Genomic DNA, 14136 nt, shown 5'->3' with positions numbered 1-14136 from the left:
CAGCGCAGGCTCACGCCCGGACTAGCAAGCAGCCCTTGGGGACAGCTCCCAGAGGTGCTGCTGGGCTCCTCCACCAGTCTTTAGTCTTTACCCTGATGCTCTGGCACCCTGGCAGACTGGGAGGCTGCCAGCCAGAGCTGGAGGAGCCCTGGTGTCGGTGAGTGCCTGGGATGAGGCGATGGGTGGCAATGTGCCACCACCACCTGGCTGCTTATCCCTGATAGGATCTCCCCATGCAGATTTAACTCCTGACTCTCCAGCCACAGTCTTACCCCGGTTCTGGGTGCCCAGCAGAGATGCACCTGCTGGTGAACAAACTGGGAGCAGTAAGTGAACTGAGAAAAGACTTTTTCCCATCCTTCCTCCCTCTCCTCATCCTCAGCGAGGCTGTTTGCCACCCAGATGCAGAGGCTGGTGGAGAGGAGGCAGCACCTTGCTCAGAGGACCAGCCCTGGTCTTCTCTGGCCACCATGGTGGTTTCTCTTGGTGACTTTGCTGCTCCTTCTCCTGCTTTCCAAATTCTCTGCTTTTGGAACTTCCTTTGAGGAAGCAATGGAAGATGGAGGTTTGGGCAATGGGAAAGGCAGAGCTGGAGAGGGATGAGGGAGCACTCCATGATCAGGAGCTGGAGGCAATTGGGATTGATGGTCTCATCCTGGCTGCTTTTGGACCACAGGGGCTTGCTGTGGTGCTCAGTGTGTGGCAGAGCATCTGTGTGGTTTTAGTGATCCCAGGGCTGACTGGGGACCCCTTTGGGGCCATCAGGCACCTGCACTGTCCCATGCTGGGCCTCTTTCTCAGCTGCTGAGGACTGTCCCTGGTGGTATGCAGCTGCTGAGACCATACCTGGGTTTGTTAACCTGGGGAAAGGCTGCAGGAGCAGGAACTTGAGGGGAAAGAGGGATTTGAGGTAATTTTTCTCTTGGTCTCCTAAAGCTACTTCTTTCCCACCATGCTGATGATGCTGCAGATGGTCCATGTCCTCCACTGTCCTTCCAATGCCTGGGAGACACAGGGGGCAAAACCTTGGTGACACTTCCTACCACACCAAGAGGGTCCCTGAGCCTGGGGGCTCTTGCCTCACCAGCTGAGCCCCTTCACCCTTTCTTCCCACCCTGGCTGACTCTTCATACACCTCTGTGTGTGTGTGTGTCCCCTCTCACAGATGAGCTCCTATGTCCCTCCCCACGCCACTGCTGGCCCCAGGGCCACCTCTCTCCCTGCTCTGGCAGAAAACAGGCACTATTGTGTCCCTGGCCCCGGAGAGGCTCCAACATCAACAGGGCTGGGGATGAAAGCTGGCCGTGGTGGGACTGGCTCTGGCTTCGGCCCCGCAGCGTACAGAGGGGGATTGTGTTCCCCTCCCCGCGCCCGGCCGGGCTGGCCACTGGCAGGCAGAGCCACTTCCCGCCTTTGAAGCTGCCTGGTGTTTGTTTGCCTTGCAGCCCTGTCCTCTGGGGCTGGGGGCTTGGGAGAGCTCAGAGCTGAGCGCGGTCAAGCCAGGGCAGCTGGGGCTAGGAGACCTCCCAGGAGAAGGCAGAGGTGGTGGGAGGGGATGTGGGATGTTGCTCTCACCCCCCGAGCGTGTCCCTGTCCTTCTGGAGAGGGCTGGGGGTGAGCCCTGGTGGATGCTGGATTCTGGGTGCCACGGTATGAGGAAGATATTGAGGTGCTTGAGGTTGTCTAGAGAAGGGCAGCAAGACTGGTGAGGGGTTTGGAGGGCATGGCATGCAAGGTGCAGCTGAGGTAACTGGGGTTGTTTAGTCTGGGGAAGAGAAGGCTGAGGGGGAAACCTCACTGCTCTCTGCAGCTCCCTGAAAGGAAGTTGGAATGAGGCCAATGTTGGTCTCTTCTCCCAAGCAACCAGTGACAGCATGAGAGGAAATGGGTGTAGGTTGGATATTACTAGAAGAGTGTTCAGGGATTGGAACAGGCTGCCCAGAGAGGTGGTGGAGTCACCACCCCTGGAGGTGGTCAAGGAGCTGTAGATGTGGTGCTTCAAGATATAGTTTAGTGGTCATGGGAGTTGGGTTACAGTTGGACTCAATGATCATAAAGGTCTTTTCCAGCCTTAATGATTCTGTGATTTCCTGTCCCCCATCCCCAGGGCTGGAAGTGGCACAGCCCCTCCTGCTTCTGGCTGGGTGAGGACCGCGTCCCCTACAGCGACGCCCGCAGGATCTGCTCCGACTACGGCGCCACGCTGGTCACCATCACCAGCAGGTCAGTGCCACGCTGATGACAGCGAGCTTGCCCCAAAGCAAGCACCTCAAGGTGGGCTGTGACCTGGCAGCTGGGCTTTGCTGGTGGCATGGCCTCTCTTGCTGCCCTTCCAGGTTCGAGCAGGTGTACGTCAGCAGCCTCATCTTCGGCTGGGATGGAGAGTTCTTCTGGACAGCTCTGCAGGACATCAACCAGACAGGGGCTTTCCGCTGGCTGGGCGGGGATGAGGCCAGGTACACCCACTGGAACCGCAACCAGCCCGGTAAGGGGGTGCCTGTGGGTGGGATGGGGACGTCCCCTCCGTGCAGGATGGGTGCTGGCTCTGCCGCCCAGCACGCTCCGATCCTAAGGCTGCATCCCCCCGGCTCCCGTGAGCACTCCAGGTTACAACAAGGGTGGCTGCGTGGCCCTGGCCACTGGCAGCTCCACGGGGCTGTGGGAGGTGAAGAACTGCAGCACCTTCAAGGCCAAGTACATCTGCCAGCAGAACCTGGGCACCCCGGGCAGCCCCGAGCTACCTGGTCCCTACCCCACGCCCAGCCTCACCGCTGCCTGCCCGCTGGGATGGAGCTCCGACTCCAAGCTCCGTCACTGCTACAAGGTGAGGGGTGCTGGGAAGCCATTTGCCTCCCCACTGGTGCATGGGGGGTGGAGGAGCAAAGGGCATCCCTGAACCTACCAACCTGGTTCGTAGAATTGCAATCACTAAGGTTGGAAATGCTCTCTAAGATCATCCAGTCCAACCGGCAGCCCAACACCACCATGGCCACTAAACCATGTCCAAGTGCCATGGCCACATGTTTTGAACACCTCCAGGGATGGTGACTCCACCACCTCCCTGGGTAGCCTGCTCCAGTGCCTGACAACTTTGTCAGGAAAGAAATTTTCCCTCATACCCAACCTAAACTTCCCCTGGTTCCTCTTGTCCTGTTGCTTGTTCCTTGGGAGAAGAGACCAACACCCACCTGGGTCCAACCTCCTTTCAGGGCGTTATAGAGAGCAAGGAGGTCTCGTCTCAGCCTCCCTATCTCCAGACTTTTTTAACCCCAGTTCTCAGCCTCTCCTCACCAGCCCTGTTCTCCAGACCCTTCCCCAGCTTCGTTGCACTTCTCAGGACCCGCTCCAGCCCCTCAATGTCCTTCTTGGAGTGAGGGGCCCTGAAGTGAGCCTGAGATTCAAGCTGTGATCTCACCAGTGCCCAGGGGGACAATCACTGCCCTGGTCCTGAGCTCAGGCTGAGTGGTGGCAGCACGCCCCAGGATGCTGTTGCCAGCAGGGTGGGGATGGTGCTCTGCTCATCTCTGGTGCTGAGCCCCCACCACTGCTGGTTCCTCCTTCCCCAGGTGTTCAGCTTTGAGAAGCTGCAAGAGAAGAAGACCTGGATTGCGGCGCAGGAGTTCTGCCGGGAGCTGGGGGCCCAGCTGCTCAGCCTGGCCAGCTACGAGGAGGAGCACTTCATTGCCAACACCCTCAACAAGATTTTTGGGTGAGAGGCTGTGCTGGTGCATGCCCCACTACCCAGGTGTGCTTGGCAAGAGCCCACACCTGTCCTCTGGGCAGGTGGACAGGGCAGGGCTGGGGCTTTCTGAGCATGAACCTGCGTGCAGAAGGTGCATTGCTGGTGTGGCTGCACCAAAGAGGGGATGTGGGAGAAGTGCAGGAAATTGGTGTCATCTGGGGATGGAGCTTGGACTTAGAATACCTTCAGCCCTGGGATGTCTCATCCCAGCTCCTGCCAGAGAGTGGCTTTGAGAGCAAACAGAAAAGTCCAGGATTGAGATGGGGCTCTGTATGTAAGTAGCAAAGAGTCCAGTTTGGGTCAGGGGTGTTCTGGGGTTGTGCCACTGGTGAGGCCACACCTTGAATTCTGGGTTCAGTTTGGGGCCACTCACTCCAAGAAGGTCATTGAGGTGCTGGAGCAAGTCCAGAGCAGGGGAACAAAGCTGGTGAAGGGTCTGGAGAGCAGGGTTGGTGAGGAGCAACTGAGGGAACTGGGGGTGTTTAGTCTGGAGGAGGCTGAAGGCAGACCTGGCTCTCTGCAGCTCCCTGAAAGGAGGCTGGAGCCAGGTGAGGTTTGGTCTCCTCTTCCTAGTATCAGATGATAGAACAAGAGGAAACGGCCTCAAGTTGCACCAGAGGAGGTATAGGTTGGATATTGGGAAAAATGTCTGTGTTGCAGGAGTGGTCAGGCACTGGCACAGGCTGCCCAGGGAGGTGGTGGAGTCACCGTCCCTGGAGGTGTTCGAGAAACGCGTGGCCATGGCACATGGTTTAGTGGCCACGATGGTGCTGGGTCAGCAGCTGGACTCAGTGATCTTGGAGGTCTTATCTAGCTGAAACAATTCTCTCATTCTCACCATTCCCTCTGTGTCCCCACAGGGAGTCAGAGCCGGAGCTCCACGAGCAGCACTGGTTCTGGATTGGCCTGAACCGGAGGGACCCAGCCGGGGACAGGAGCTGGAAGTGGAGTGATGGGCTGGGGGTGAGTCCTTGTGGGGGGGCGTGGTTCACCAGGATAACTCCAGCTGGTGTTCAGGGTGCAGAGGGAGGCCAATGTGGTGCTGGTGGAAGTGCCCAACACTGCCCATCTCTCTCGACCCCCAGTTTTTCTACCACAACTTTGACCGCAGTAACTACGACGACGACGACATCCGGACCTGCGCCGTGCTGGACCTGGCCTCCCTGCAGTGGGTGCCCATGCAGTGTGAAGCCCAGCTGGACTGGATCTGCAAACTGCCCAAAGGTACCTGCCAAAGAGCCCCCCCAAACCCTCCAGCTTTGAATAACCTGGCAGGGGATGGGATGGTGGAGTGAAGGCAGGGGGACTCTGTCCCCTCCCTTCTGAAGGTTGCACTTTTATCATAGAACCATAGAAGTGTTGAGGTTGGAAGAGTCTTTTGAGGCCATCAAGTCCAATCACTCCCCTAGAGCTCCCAATCCCACTAAACCACATCCCTCAGCACCCCATCCCTCTGTCTTTTAAGTACCTCCAGGGATGGGGACTCCAGCACCTCCCTGGGCAGCCTGTTCCAGTGGCTGAAAACAGGCAGGGTGGGAGGGAGATGGGAGGGTGAGTCCTAATTTAGGGGCTGGGAGAGAGGCTGTCCATCCTGGTGGATTCAGGAGAACATACAGCCCTTGGAGCCTGAGGGTGGTTTGCAGGCAAGCCCCAGCATCAGCAGTCCAGCCCCAGATCCTTCTGACAGCCTCTCCTTGCCCTTTCTGCAGGTGCTGATGTGAAGGAGCCGGAGCTCACCTCCCAAGGTGCGTTGGCCATGGCTGTGTGTCTGTCTGCTGCACACTGTCCTCCTGAGGTGTCTGCCACCCCACTGCATCTGCCAGCAAGGCACAGTCCCTGCATCCCTGTAGCATTACTTGGGGAAGGTGGATCCTGTGTAAGGTCATAGGGGAGCCCCAGGATCTTCCTGCCCCTTGCTCCAGGGCCTGGGCAGGATCATAGAACTCCAGAACTGTTGGGGCTGGAAGTGACTTTTGAGATCATCACCCAGAGCTCACAATGCCACCACTACTGCCAAGCCCACTGCTCCTAAGCCAAGTCCCTGAGCACCACATCCATGCCTCTTCTAAATACCTCCAGGGGTGGTGACTCCACCACCCCCCTGGGCAGCCCCTTCCAGTACCTGAGAATGCTTTCTGTGAACAATTTGTTTCCCAATATCCAACCTGAATCTCCCCTGGGACAACCTGAGGCTGTTTCCTCTCGTCCTGTCACTTGTTGCATGTGAGAAGTGACTGACCCCCACCTCTCCAACCTCCTCTGAGGTGCTTGTAGAGGGCAACTGCCCCAGCAGATCCCTCAGCTGCGGGAGAGGGACAAAAGCAAAGCAGCCCAACCTGCAGGGCACTGAGGGCCAGGGTGGCAGGGGGTGGCACAGCCATGGCATGACAGCAGCCCTTGCCTGCAGGCAGCAAAGAGTGGGTGAGGTACCAGGAGGCTGAGTACAGGTTCTCAGAGCACCACGCGACGTGGGTGCAGGCTAAGCGCATCTGCAGCTGGAACCAGGCAGAGCTGGCGTCGGTGCACAGCGAGGCCGAGCTGCGCTTCCTCGGCCAGAACCTCAAGAAGGTACCGGGGGGATGGGGACCTCCTCAGGCGCTTGTGGGCTCTGCTGCCTCCCCAGTCTGCTCCCTCCCTGGCTGCTTTTGTCCTTTGCTGGAGGAATGTTGCCTGGCAAGAGCTGGGCTGGGGTCACAATGGGTCTTGTGTGGGGGTTGGCAGGTCCGTGGGGCTCAGCAGGGTGATGCTTTTTTGCCATGCTGCAGGGTGGCTGCCTGGTCCTGGTGTCCAGGGTGGCTGTGGGTGTCCCCAAGGACATCCAGGCACTGACATGTCTCCTCTGGGTGTGCAGTTCTCCAGGGGCCAGGAGCAGCACTGGTGGATCGGGCTGCACACCTATGAGCACGGGAGGTTCAAGTAAGTCAGGGCCCGACCCATCCTGTGCCCATACAGCCCCAGGCCACTCTCCTCAGCGCTCAGAGCAGCGTGGCTCAGCTCCTGCATCTCAGGGGTCTCATCCTGGGGTGCTGGGATGAAGGTTCCTCACTCAGGAGATGGGAGGGGGGATGGGCACACAGCTGGGTCAAGTCACTGCTTGGCCTCATGCTGCCAGTGGTGCCATTCCCAGGTGGTCTGATGGATCTGTCCTCAACTTCATCTCCTGGGCACCAGGCAAGCCCCGGCCCATCACCAAGGACAGGAAATGTGTCTACATGACGGCCAGCAGAGGTGAGGGGCAGGATCCAGCCCTGCTGGGCTCTGGAGGGGATGAGCAGAGACACCCCTGCCCTAGTGTGTGTGTTGGGGGGGTCATGCCTGCCTTGTCCCTCCCCACAGAGGACTGGGGGGACCAGAAGTGCATGACAGACCTGCCCTACATCTGCAAGCGGAGCAATGGGACAGCTGCAAAGCCTTCCTTGCCGCCACTGCCTGCTCCTGTCAGTGGGGGCTGTCCCCAGGGCTGGCTTCCCTTCCTCAGCAAGGTGGGACACAGAAGGGAGGGCCACCCATTCCCCCAGCTCATCAGGGTGGAGAGGTGGTGGCTGAGAAGTGGCAGGGTAGAGAGGGACACATACATGTGTTTTGAGGGACACTGAGGGGTGCATGCCCAGGGGTGCTGGGAGAGGTGGGCTGTGGGTGCAGGAGGGGGTGGTGAGAGTGTGTGCCCAGGGGTGCTGGGAGAGGTGGGCTGTGGGTGCAGGAGGGGGTGGTGAGGGTGTGTGCCCAGGGGTGCTGGGAGAGGTGGGCTGTGGGTGCAGGAGGGGGTGTTGAGGGTGCACACCCAGGGGTGCTGGGATGGGTGTGCATTGTGAGGGTACAGGAAGGGTGGAGGGGCTGGCAGGCAGGAGGGTGCAGGAGGGAAAAGGACTTGGGGTAGAATGGGGCTGAAGAGCGTGGGTGAGTGAGGAGGGTGCAGGGCTCAGGGGCGGGCAGTGGCTTCCCCCCTGGGCCATGCCATGCCCATGCCCCTGCCCCTGCAGTGCTTCAGCTTTAATGGGCACGACAAAGCCGAGAGGGTGAAGTGGCCAGAGGCAAAGCAGGCCTGCGAGAGCCAGGGCGCTGTGCTGGCCACCATCGCCACTCCCCTGGAGCAGGGTAGGTCCCCCCCCAGCCCTCACCTTACCCCCTGGCTGGGGACCTGCTAGGGGTGGTCCTCAGCACCTCACTCATCTCTTGCAGCTTTCATCACGTCCATGCTGCTCAACATCTCCTTTGACCTCTGGATTGGCCTTCATGATGCCCAGAGGGAGTTCCAGTGGGTGGGGGGTGAGCCGCTGCGGCACGCCAGCTGGGCACCTGGAGAGCCCTCAGGCTGCAGTGCCTCCAGCCCCCGCGACCAGCCGGTGAGTGGGACCCCCCCGCAGCATCCCCCAGCCCCTGGGAGGGTCCCAGTCCCATATCCTGCCGTGGGCATGGAAGATTTTCAGGGCGCTGGGCTGGCTCTCCAAGGGCAGAGCAGGATCCAGCCCTGCAGGGCAGAGGTCCCTGGCATAGGGGTGCCCATGGGGTGGGATGGCACCGCTGAGGGCAGCGCTGACCTCGTGGCTTGGCTGTGCAGACCAACTGCGTGGTGGTGTGGCACGGCTCTCCCCCCCACTTCACGGGGCGCTGGGACGACCGGGGCTGCCTGGAGGAGAAGCATGGCTACATCTGCCAGAGGAGTGCAGGTAGGAGGGGGGACAGAGGGGCCAGCCCCTGCTGGGGACCTGCTGCTGCCACCCCAGAGCCCCATGCTGTGGGGGGGGCTGTGGCTGGGGAGCTCAGGGTGATGGTCTTAGCTTGGGGGGTGCTGGTAGAACTCAGGGATACGGCTTGCCCCTGGTTCCATCTGTCTGTGGGGCAACCCCCAAAGCTGTGCATGCCCGCCTGGCTTGGTGTGTCCCACGGGGATGTGCATCCAGGGTGGGGATGGCCCCAGAGTGGGGGTCAGTACTTGTCACCCCCGGGCATGTGGTGTCTGTGCTCTCTAGGGTTGTCCCAGGATGTGCCCAGGTGCCCCACGTATACCCCTGCCAGGGACACCTTGGCTTGGAGTGGGGAGGGACAAGAGGGTGGTCCTCCATGGGACGCAGGAGCGTCCTCCATGCCCTCTGACCGTGTCTCTTTGCTCCCCCAGACCCGTCCCTGAGCCCTGCGCGGACGCCGTACCCGCCCCCGCCCACCGGCATCCTCTTTTACCACAACAGCGCTTACCGCATCCTGCAGAAGCCCCTCAGGTGGCACGAGGCCCTGCTGCTCTGCGAGACCCTCAACGCCACCCTGGCCACCATCCCCGACCCCTACAGCCAGGCCTTCCTCACCCAGGCCATCAGCAGCCTGCAGGCTCCGCTCTGGATCGGCTTGGCCAACGACAAGGTGAGGGGAAGGGACGGGCAGCCGGGGTGGAGGTCCTTGGGGGGTCACGGCAGCCCCCCAGCTTCTCCTGCTTTTGGCTCTGCAGGGGAGCCGCAGCTACTCCTGGCTGACAGAGGAGAGCCTCTTCTACACCAACTGGCAGGACGAAGAGCCCCAGCAGATCACTGGCTGCTCCTACGTGGACGTGGATGGGAGCTGGCGCACGGCTGCCTGTGACACCAAGCTGCAGGGGGGCATCTGCCAGCTCCGAGCAGGTGCTGGCCGTGGGGGCTGCTGTGGGGGCTTAACACGGGGTGGACCAGGTGGGGAGCACCCAAGGGTGGGAGGTGGCATCTCACTAGGGACCTTCTGCAGATATATGCACATCCTCGTGGGGCTTGGTGCCCCAGTGTGCTGTGGGACCCTGGCACCCACCCCCAATGCACCCTGTGCTCCCCAGATGCCCCCCGCACGCACAAGTGGAGCTACACTGGCAGCTGTCCCAAGTCTCTGGAGGACTCATCCTGGATCCCCTTCCGGGACCACTGTTACACCTTCCACATGGAGGTCACCTTGGGGCAGAAGGATGCCATGAGGAGGTGTCAGAAAGGTATGGGGGGGCTGTGGTGGTGGAGGGGGGTGATGCACCCTTGAAAATGGAGGAGGTGGTATCCCCAGGATGTCCGTGGGTGTAGCAGAGCACCCTTGAATGGGACTCTTGTCCCTGCACTCATGTCCATTGCCAGCCATCATCTGCCTCCTCCTCCTTGCTGTTACTTGTTAAGAGTTCCCCAAGTGCCATGTGGTTCATGATGGTTCCTCAGCTTTGTCTTCTTGGGCACTGCTTCTCTGAGCTCCATCCTCTGAGGTCAGAGCTCTTCCCTGACACTCCTTCCTCTGCAGTTGGTGGCACAGTGTTGTCCATCCAGGATGAGATGGAGAATGTCTTCGTGTGGGAGCATCTCCAGGCGTATGAAGGACCATCCAAGGGTGCCTGGCTGGGCATGACCTTCAACCCCAAAGGTACAAAGGAAGGAGGGAGGTGTTAGATGTTCCCACAGGCACATTCCCATCAGGTCTGCAGTGAGCATAGGAAGCCCTTGGTGGTGGCACTAGTGTGGGGGGACTCAATGTATGGTGTGATCAGTGCCCCATGCCTTGAACGTGCCATGTATGATCTCTGGCTTGGTGGGAGGGGAGAGGTAGTTTCAAAGCCCAGGGCTTATGCAAGGCACTGGAGGCTGCAGACTCAGGAAGGTGCCCTCCCCACCTCCCTTGGTATCTGAACTGTGGCAAAGCTGGGATGTCCCTTTCAGCCTCCTGAGACTGAATTCTTCTGTTTCCCAGGTGGCACCTTGGTGTGGCATGACAACACTGCTGTGAACTACTCCAACTGGGGCCAGCACGACACAGGGCCCAGCATGCTCAGCCAGAACAGCTGCTACTGGATCCAGAGCAGCAACGGCGTCTGGCGCCTGGGCTCCTGCACCAACGTCACCATGGGGGTCATCTGCAAGATCCCCCGAGGTAGGACCCCTCCCTCCTGCTGCCTGAGGCCCCTGGGCTGATGTGGGGTGAGCTGTGGGTCCAGGCAGGGTGTTGCAGGGAAGGGATCTCCTGCTGGCAATGCCACCACATCTTCTGGGTGTTTCCAGTCCAGGGGGGTTGTTAGGGCTGGTGCTGGCATCTGCAGGTGGTGGGCTGGGCTCAGTGGGAGGCTGTGCACGTCTCAGTGGCTGAGTTAACAACTCAGAGCAGGATGAGGCTGGTGGAGTAGTGGGGGAGCAGAACCAAAGGACCTCTGCGGCTGTGCAGTGCTGGGAGCAGTGGTGGGTGTGGGGTTGGTGGTGCTAGCACTGGGGAGAGGGGAGGGTGCCATGGCGATGCACTCACCTCTCTGTGTTGCCCTTGCAGTGGAGGAGAGCAGCTTTTCCAGGGCAGGTGAGTGCCACCATCAGCCTGGGCACAGCACTGGGACCAGGCACTGGTGCTGGGGGCTTGTGTTAACACAGCCCAGCTTGAATTAGCAACCAAAGAAATGGTGTCTGGGGGTTGGGGGATCCCAAATCCCATTGCCAGGTGGCTTTGGCACTGGGTTAGAGCTCCCCAGCAGCAGGAGCCATCCCTCTATGGTGGAGTGTGTCCAGCCAGCCCCCTGCTGTCAGGGTGGTGAGGCACTGGAACAAGCTGCCCAGGGAGGCTGTGGATGCCTCCTCTGTGGAGGTGTTGAAGGCCAGGCTGGATGAGGCCTTAAGCAACCTGGGCTGGTGGGAGGTGTCCGTGCCCATGTCGGGGGGTTGGAACTGGGTGATCTTTAAGGTCCCTTCCAACCCCTAACATGCTGTGGTTCTGCAATTCTATTTCCATCCAAGCTTTGTATCTTATTTTTCAGTTAAAACTTCAAGTCAGACATTTTAATTTATTCCAGATCTTGGCCAAAATTCTCTTAGACCTCTAAAAGTTAAAACCCCAAAATACAGAGTCTTCCCCCCAAAAAGGGAAGAAAACAAGAGGAAATAACCTGGCCTTGAATACCTCCAGGGAGGGGGCAGCAACCTGGTCTAGTGGGATGTGTCCCTGCCTATGGCAGGGGGGTTGGAACTGGATGATCTTTAAGGTCCCTTCCAACCTCAACACGAGGAGGAACTTCTTCACTGTGAGGGTCACAGAGCACTGGCACAGGCTGCCCAGAGAGGTTGTGGAGTCTCCTTCTCCGGAGACCTTCAAGCCCCATCTGGATGTGTTCCTGTGTGACCTGTGCTGGATTCTATGGTCCTGCTCTGGCAGAGGGGTTGGACCGGATGCTCTCCGGAGGTCCCTTCCAACCCCTAACGTCCTGGGATCCTGTGAGCCGTAACCAGTCTCTGAATGTATGAAACCTACCCTGTGGCAGGGTGAGGCAGAGGTGGGGGCTGCCTTTCAGCAGGGTTTCCTCCCGCCCGCAGCGCTGCCGGAGAACACAACGGCCGTGGCGGTGGTGGTGCTGGCGGCGCTGGCGCTGTGCGCGATGCTGGCCGGCGCCATCTACCTGTACCGGCGGCGGCGCGGCGCCGAGCGGGGAGCCTTCGAGAGCGCCCGCTACAGCCGCACCACCTCCAGCCCCGGCGAGTCCGCCGAGAGAGAACATCCTGGTGTCGGACATGGAGATGAACGAGCAGCAGGACTAACGGCAGGGGGGGACGCTGGGGACGGGGACCTGGGGAAGGGGGAGGATGGAGAGCACCACGCGGCGCTGTCCCCACGGGGCTGAGACGAGGGGACTCTTGCAGTGGGGCAGGGAGAGGGGCTGGGGGTTCGGGGTGGGGTCCGGCCAGGTGGGTGAGCAGAGGGAGCTGGGGGTCCCTCCTGTCCCGAGGGTCGCTGCCATCACCTCCAGGCTTGTCCCCAGCTGCTAGCGAGTTTGCCTGCAAGCAGCTGTGGAGGCAGGTTTCAGGGCTATAAAATGTTTAGAGGAAAGTTGTTCCCCTGCCAAGTTCAAAAGCTTTCCAGTGATGTGAGCAGGCTCCAAGACACCTTCCCCTTGGGAGAAGGCAAGGGTGAGCCTTCAGGGCCCTGCGGTGGGCTCACCCCCCCTCCAGGAACCAAGCTGGTGTGCGAGAAGACATCCTCCTGGGCAAGAGGTCTCTAAAGCTGATCTACCTCCCCTCCGTGTGCAACGGCAAGGGCCCTGCCAGCCCCCCCTCCCCACCACCATGCCACTCCTCTCCCCCCTCCTCGGCTTCATCCCCGACCTCCAGCAGAGAGCAGTGGAGATGCCGTGGCTGCGACCCAAGCATGGACACCCCGGCATCAGCCATGGGATCCCCTCTCCTCCCTGGCATCCCTAGGGCTGCATCCCTGGCAAGGCAGTGGCTGCGGCCCCCCAGGCTGGCAGCCACAGGCCTGCCCTACTTTCTGGTTTCTCTGGTGTGTGTGCCCCACCAAAATAACTGCATGGGGTGGCACCAGAGCAATCTGCTCATCAAATGCTTCTCCAGTGGGCTCATCCTGGGCTCTGTGGGAGGAGCTGGGTGCTGTGGCACTGCTGGCCAAGCTCCTCTCTGGTGACATCATCCTTAGCACCCTGGGCTCCGTGGGAGGAGCTGGGTGCTGTGGCACCAAGCGCTTCTGGAGAGAGCTGGGGCCACCCTCTGTCCCTTGCTGGGTGGGGGCAGCGCAGAGCTGGGGTCACTTGCTGCTGGTTGGCCTCGTTGTGGCCAGAAGAGCGAGTGGCCAGGCTGTAGGGTGGGGGGAGTGATGTTGGAAGCTTTGGCTCTCTGGAAGGCTGGGTTGGGCTTTTTTAAGGAAATGATAGCTTTATTTGCTATACTGTACTGAGTGCGTGCTGAATATATACCTTCTTTCACACAGCTGGCTGGGGTGTTTGTGGTTGCCTGTTTCACATGTAGGAGGTAGTGGAGGAGGAGGAGGAAGGCAGTGCAGGGCTCAGCCCCTGCCTGGCTTTTGGAGCTGTGCAGCAAGGAGCTGGGGAGCCCAGGGCTGAGCCTTCCTCCTCCATCAGCTGCCTGCAAGCAGCATCCCCCGTGCCAGGGTTGGGACAAGAGGATGCCTAGAGACAGCAAGAGACCTTTGGCCCCGAGGGGGGTTCCCTGCTGGGAATGGGACCCAAAGAGCCCCCTTAGAACCTCTGAAGAGGGGCAGCACAGCCCCTGCAAGAGACGTTTAGCCCTCTGCCTCTGAGGCTGGAGCTGGTTTTTTTCTGTTGTGACAACAGGAACTAGCTAATTTCTGTTGCTCTCCTTTTTGACTCCTGTGTGGATTTTAAAATCTATTGATTTCACTTAAGCTGGACATTAAGTGTTGAAGAAAACTGTTGGGGGCGGGGGGTGGGGGGAACAAGGGATTGTTGGGGTTTTGTTTACCTTTTGGCAATGTCCAGAAGCTGCCACAACGTTTCAGGGTGAGCAAGAATCTGGAGCTGCCCCGGCTCCCTTTCTCTCTCTTTCTTTCTTTCTCTCTCTTTCTTCTCTCTCTTTCTTTCTCTCTCTTTCTTTCTCTCTCTTTTCTTTCTCTCTCTCTCTTTCTCTCTCTTTCTTTCTCTCTCTCTATTTTTCTTCTCT

The 14136-nt window shown here is 59.7% G+C and overlaps 1 protein-coding gene across 1 annotated transcript in view; it reads left to right on the top strand.

The window, feature by feature from the left end:
* Positions 1-12258, top strand: part of MRC2 (mannose receptor C-type 2) — a 33440-nt gene extending 21182 nt beyond the window's left edge. Inside the window, 22 exon segments of the mRNA XM_068166481.1 lie at positions 2108-2223; positions 2337-2485; positions 2607-2824; positions 3567-3709; positions 4603-4705; positions 4828-4966; positions 5452-5487; positions 6150-6310; positions 6594-6658; positions 6870-6970; positions 7079-7224; positions 7723-7837; positions 7922-8085; positions 8301-8409; positions 8859-9097; positions 9183-9351; positions 9537-9686; positions 9980-10099; positions 10424-10603; positions 10991-11017; positions 12022-12197; positions 12199-12258. Of these exon segments, the coding sequence (XP_068022582.1) occupies positions 2108-2223; positions 2337-2485; positions 2607-2824; positions 3567-3709; positions 4603-4705; positions 4828-4966; positions 5452-5487; positions 6150-6310; positions 6594-6658; positions 6870-6970; positions 7079-7224; positions 7723-7837; positions 7922-8085; positions 8301-8409; positions 8859-9097; positions 9183-9351; positions 9537-9686; positions 9980-10099; positions 10424-10603; positions 10991-11017; positions 12022-12197; positions 12199-12243 (2871 nt within the window). The 3' untranslated portion in view covers positions 12244-12258.
* The last annotated feature ends 1878 nt before the right edge of the window (positions 12259-14136 follow it).

The sequence above is a fragment of the Melanerpes formicivorus genome, unplaced genomic scaffold (genome assembly GCF_026170545.1).
Source record: "Melanerpes formicivorus ecotype bairdi unplaced genomic scaffold, bMelFor1.0.p_v2 SCAF_100, whole genome shotgun sequence".
Lineage (NCBI taxonomy): Eukaryota > Metazoa > Chordata > Aves > Piciformes > Picidae > Melanerpes > Melanerpes formicivorus.
The sequence above is the reverse complement of the archived record's forward strand: the minus strand, read 5'-3'. Positions and strand labels throughout refer to the sequence as shown.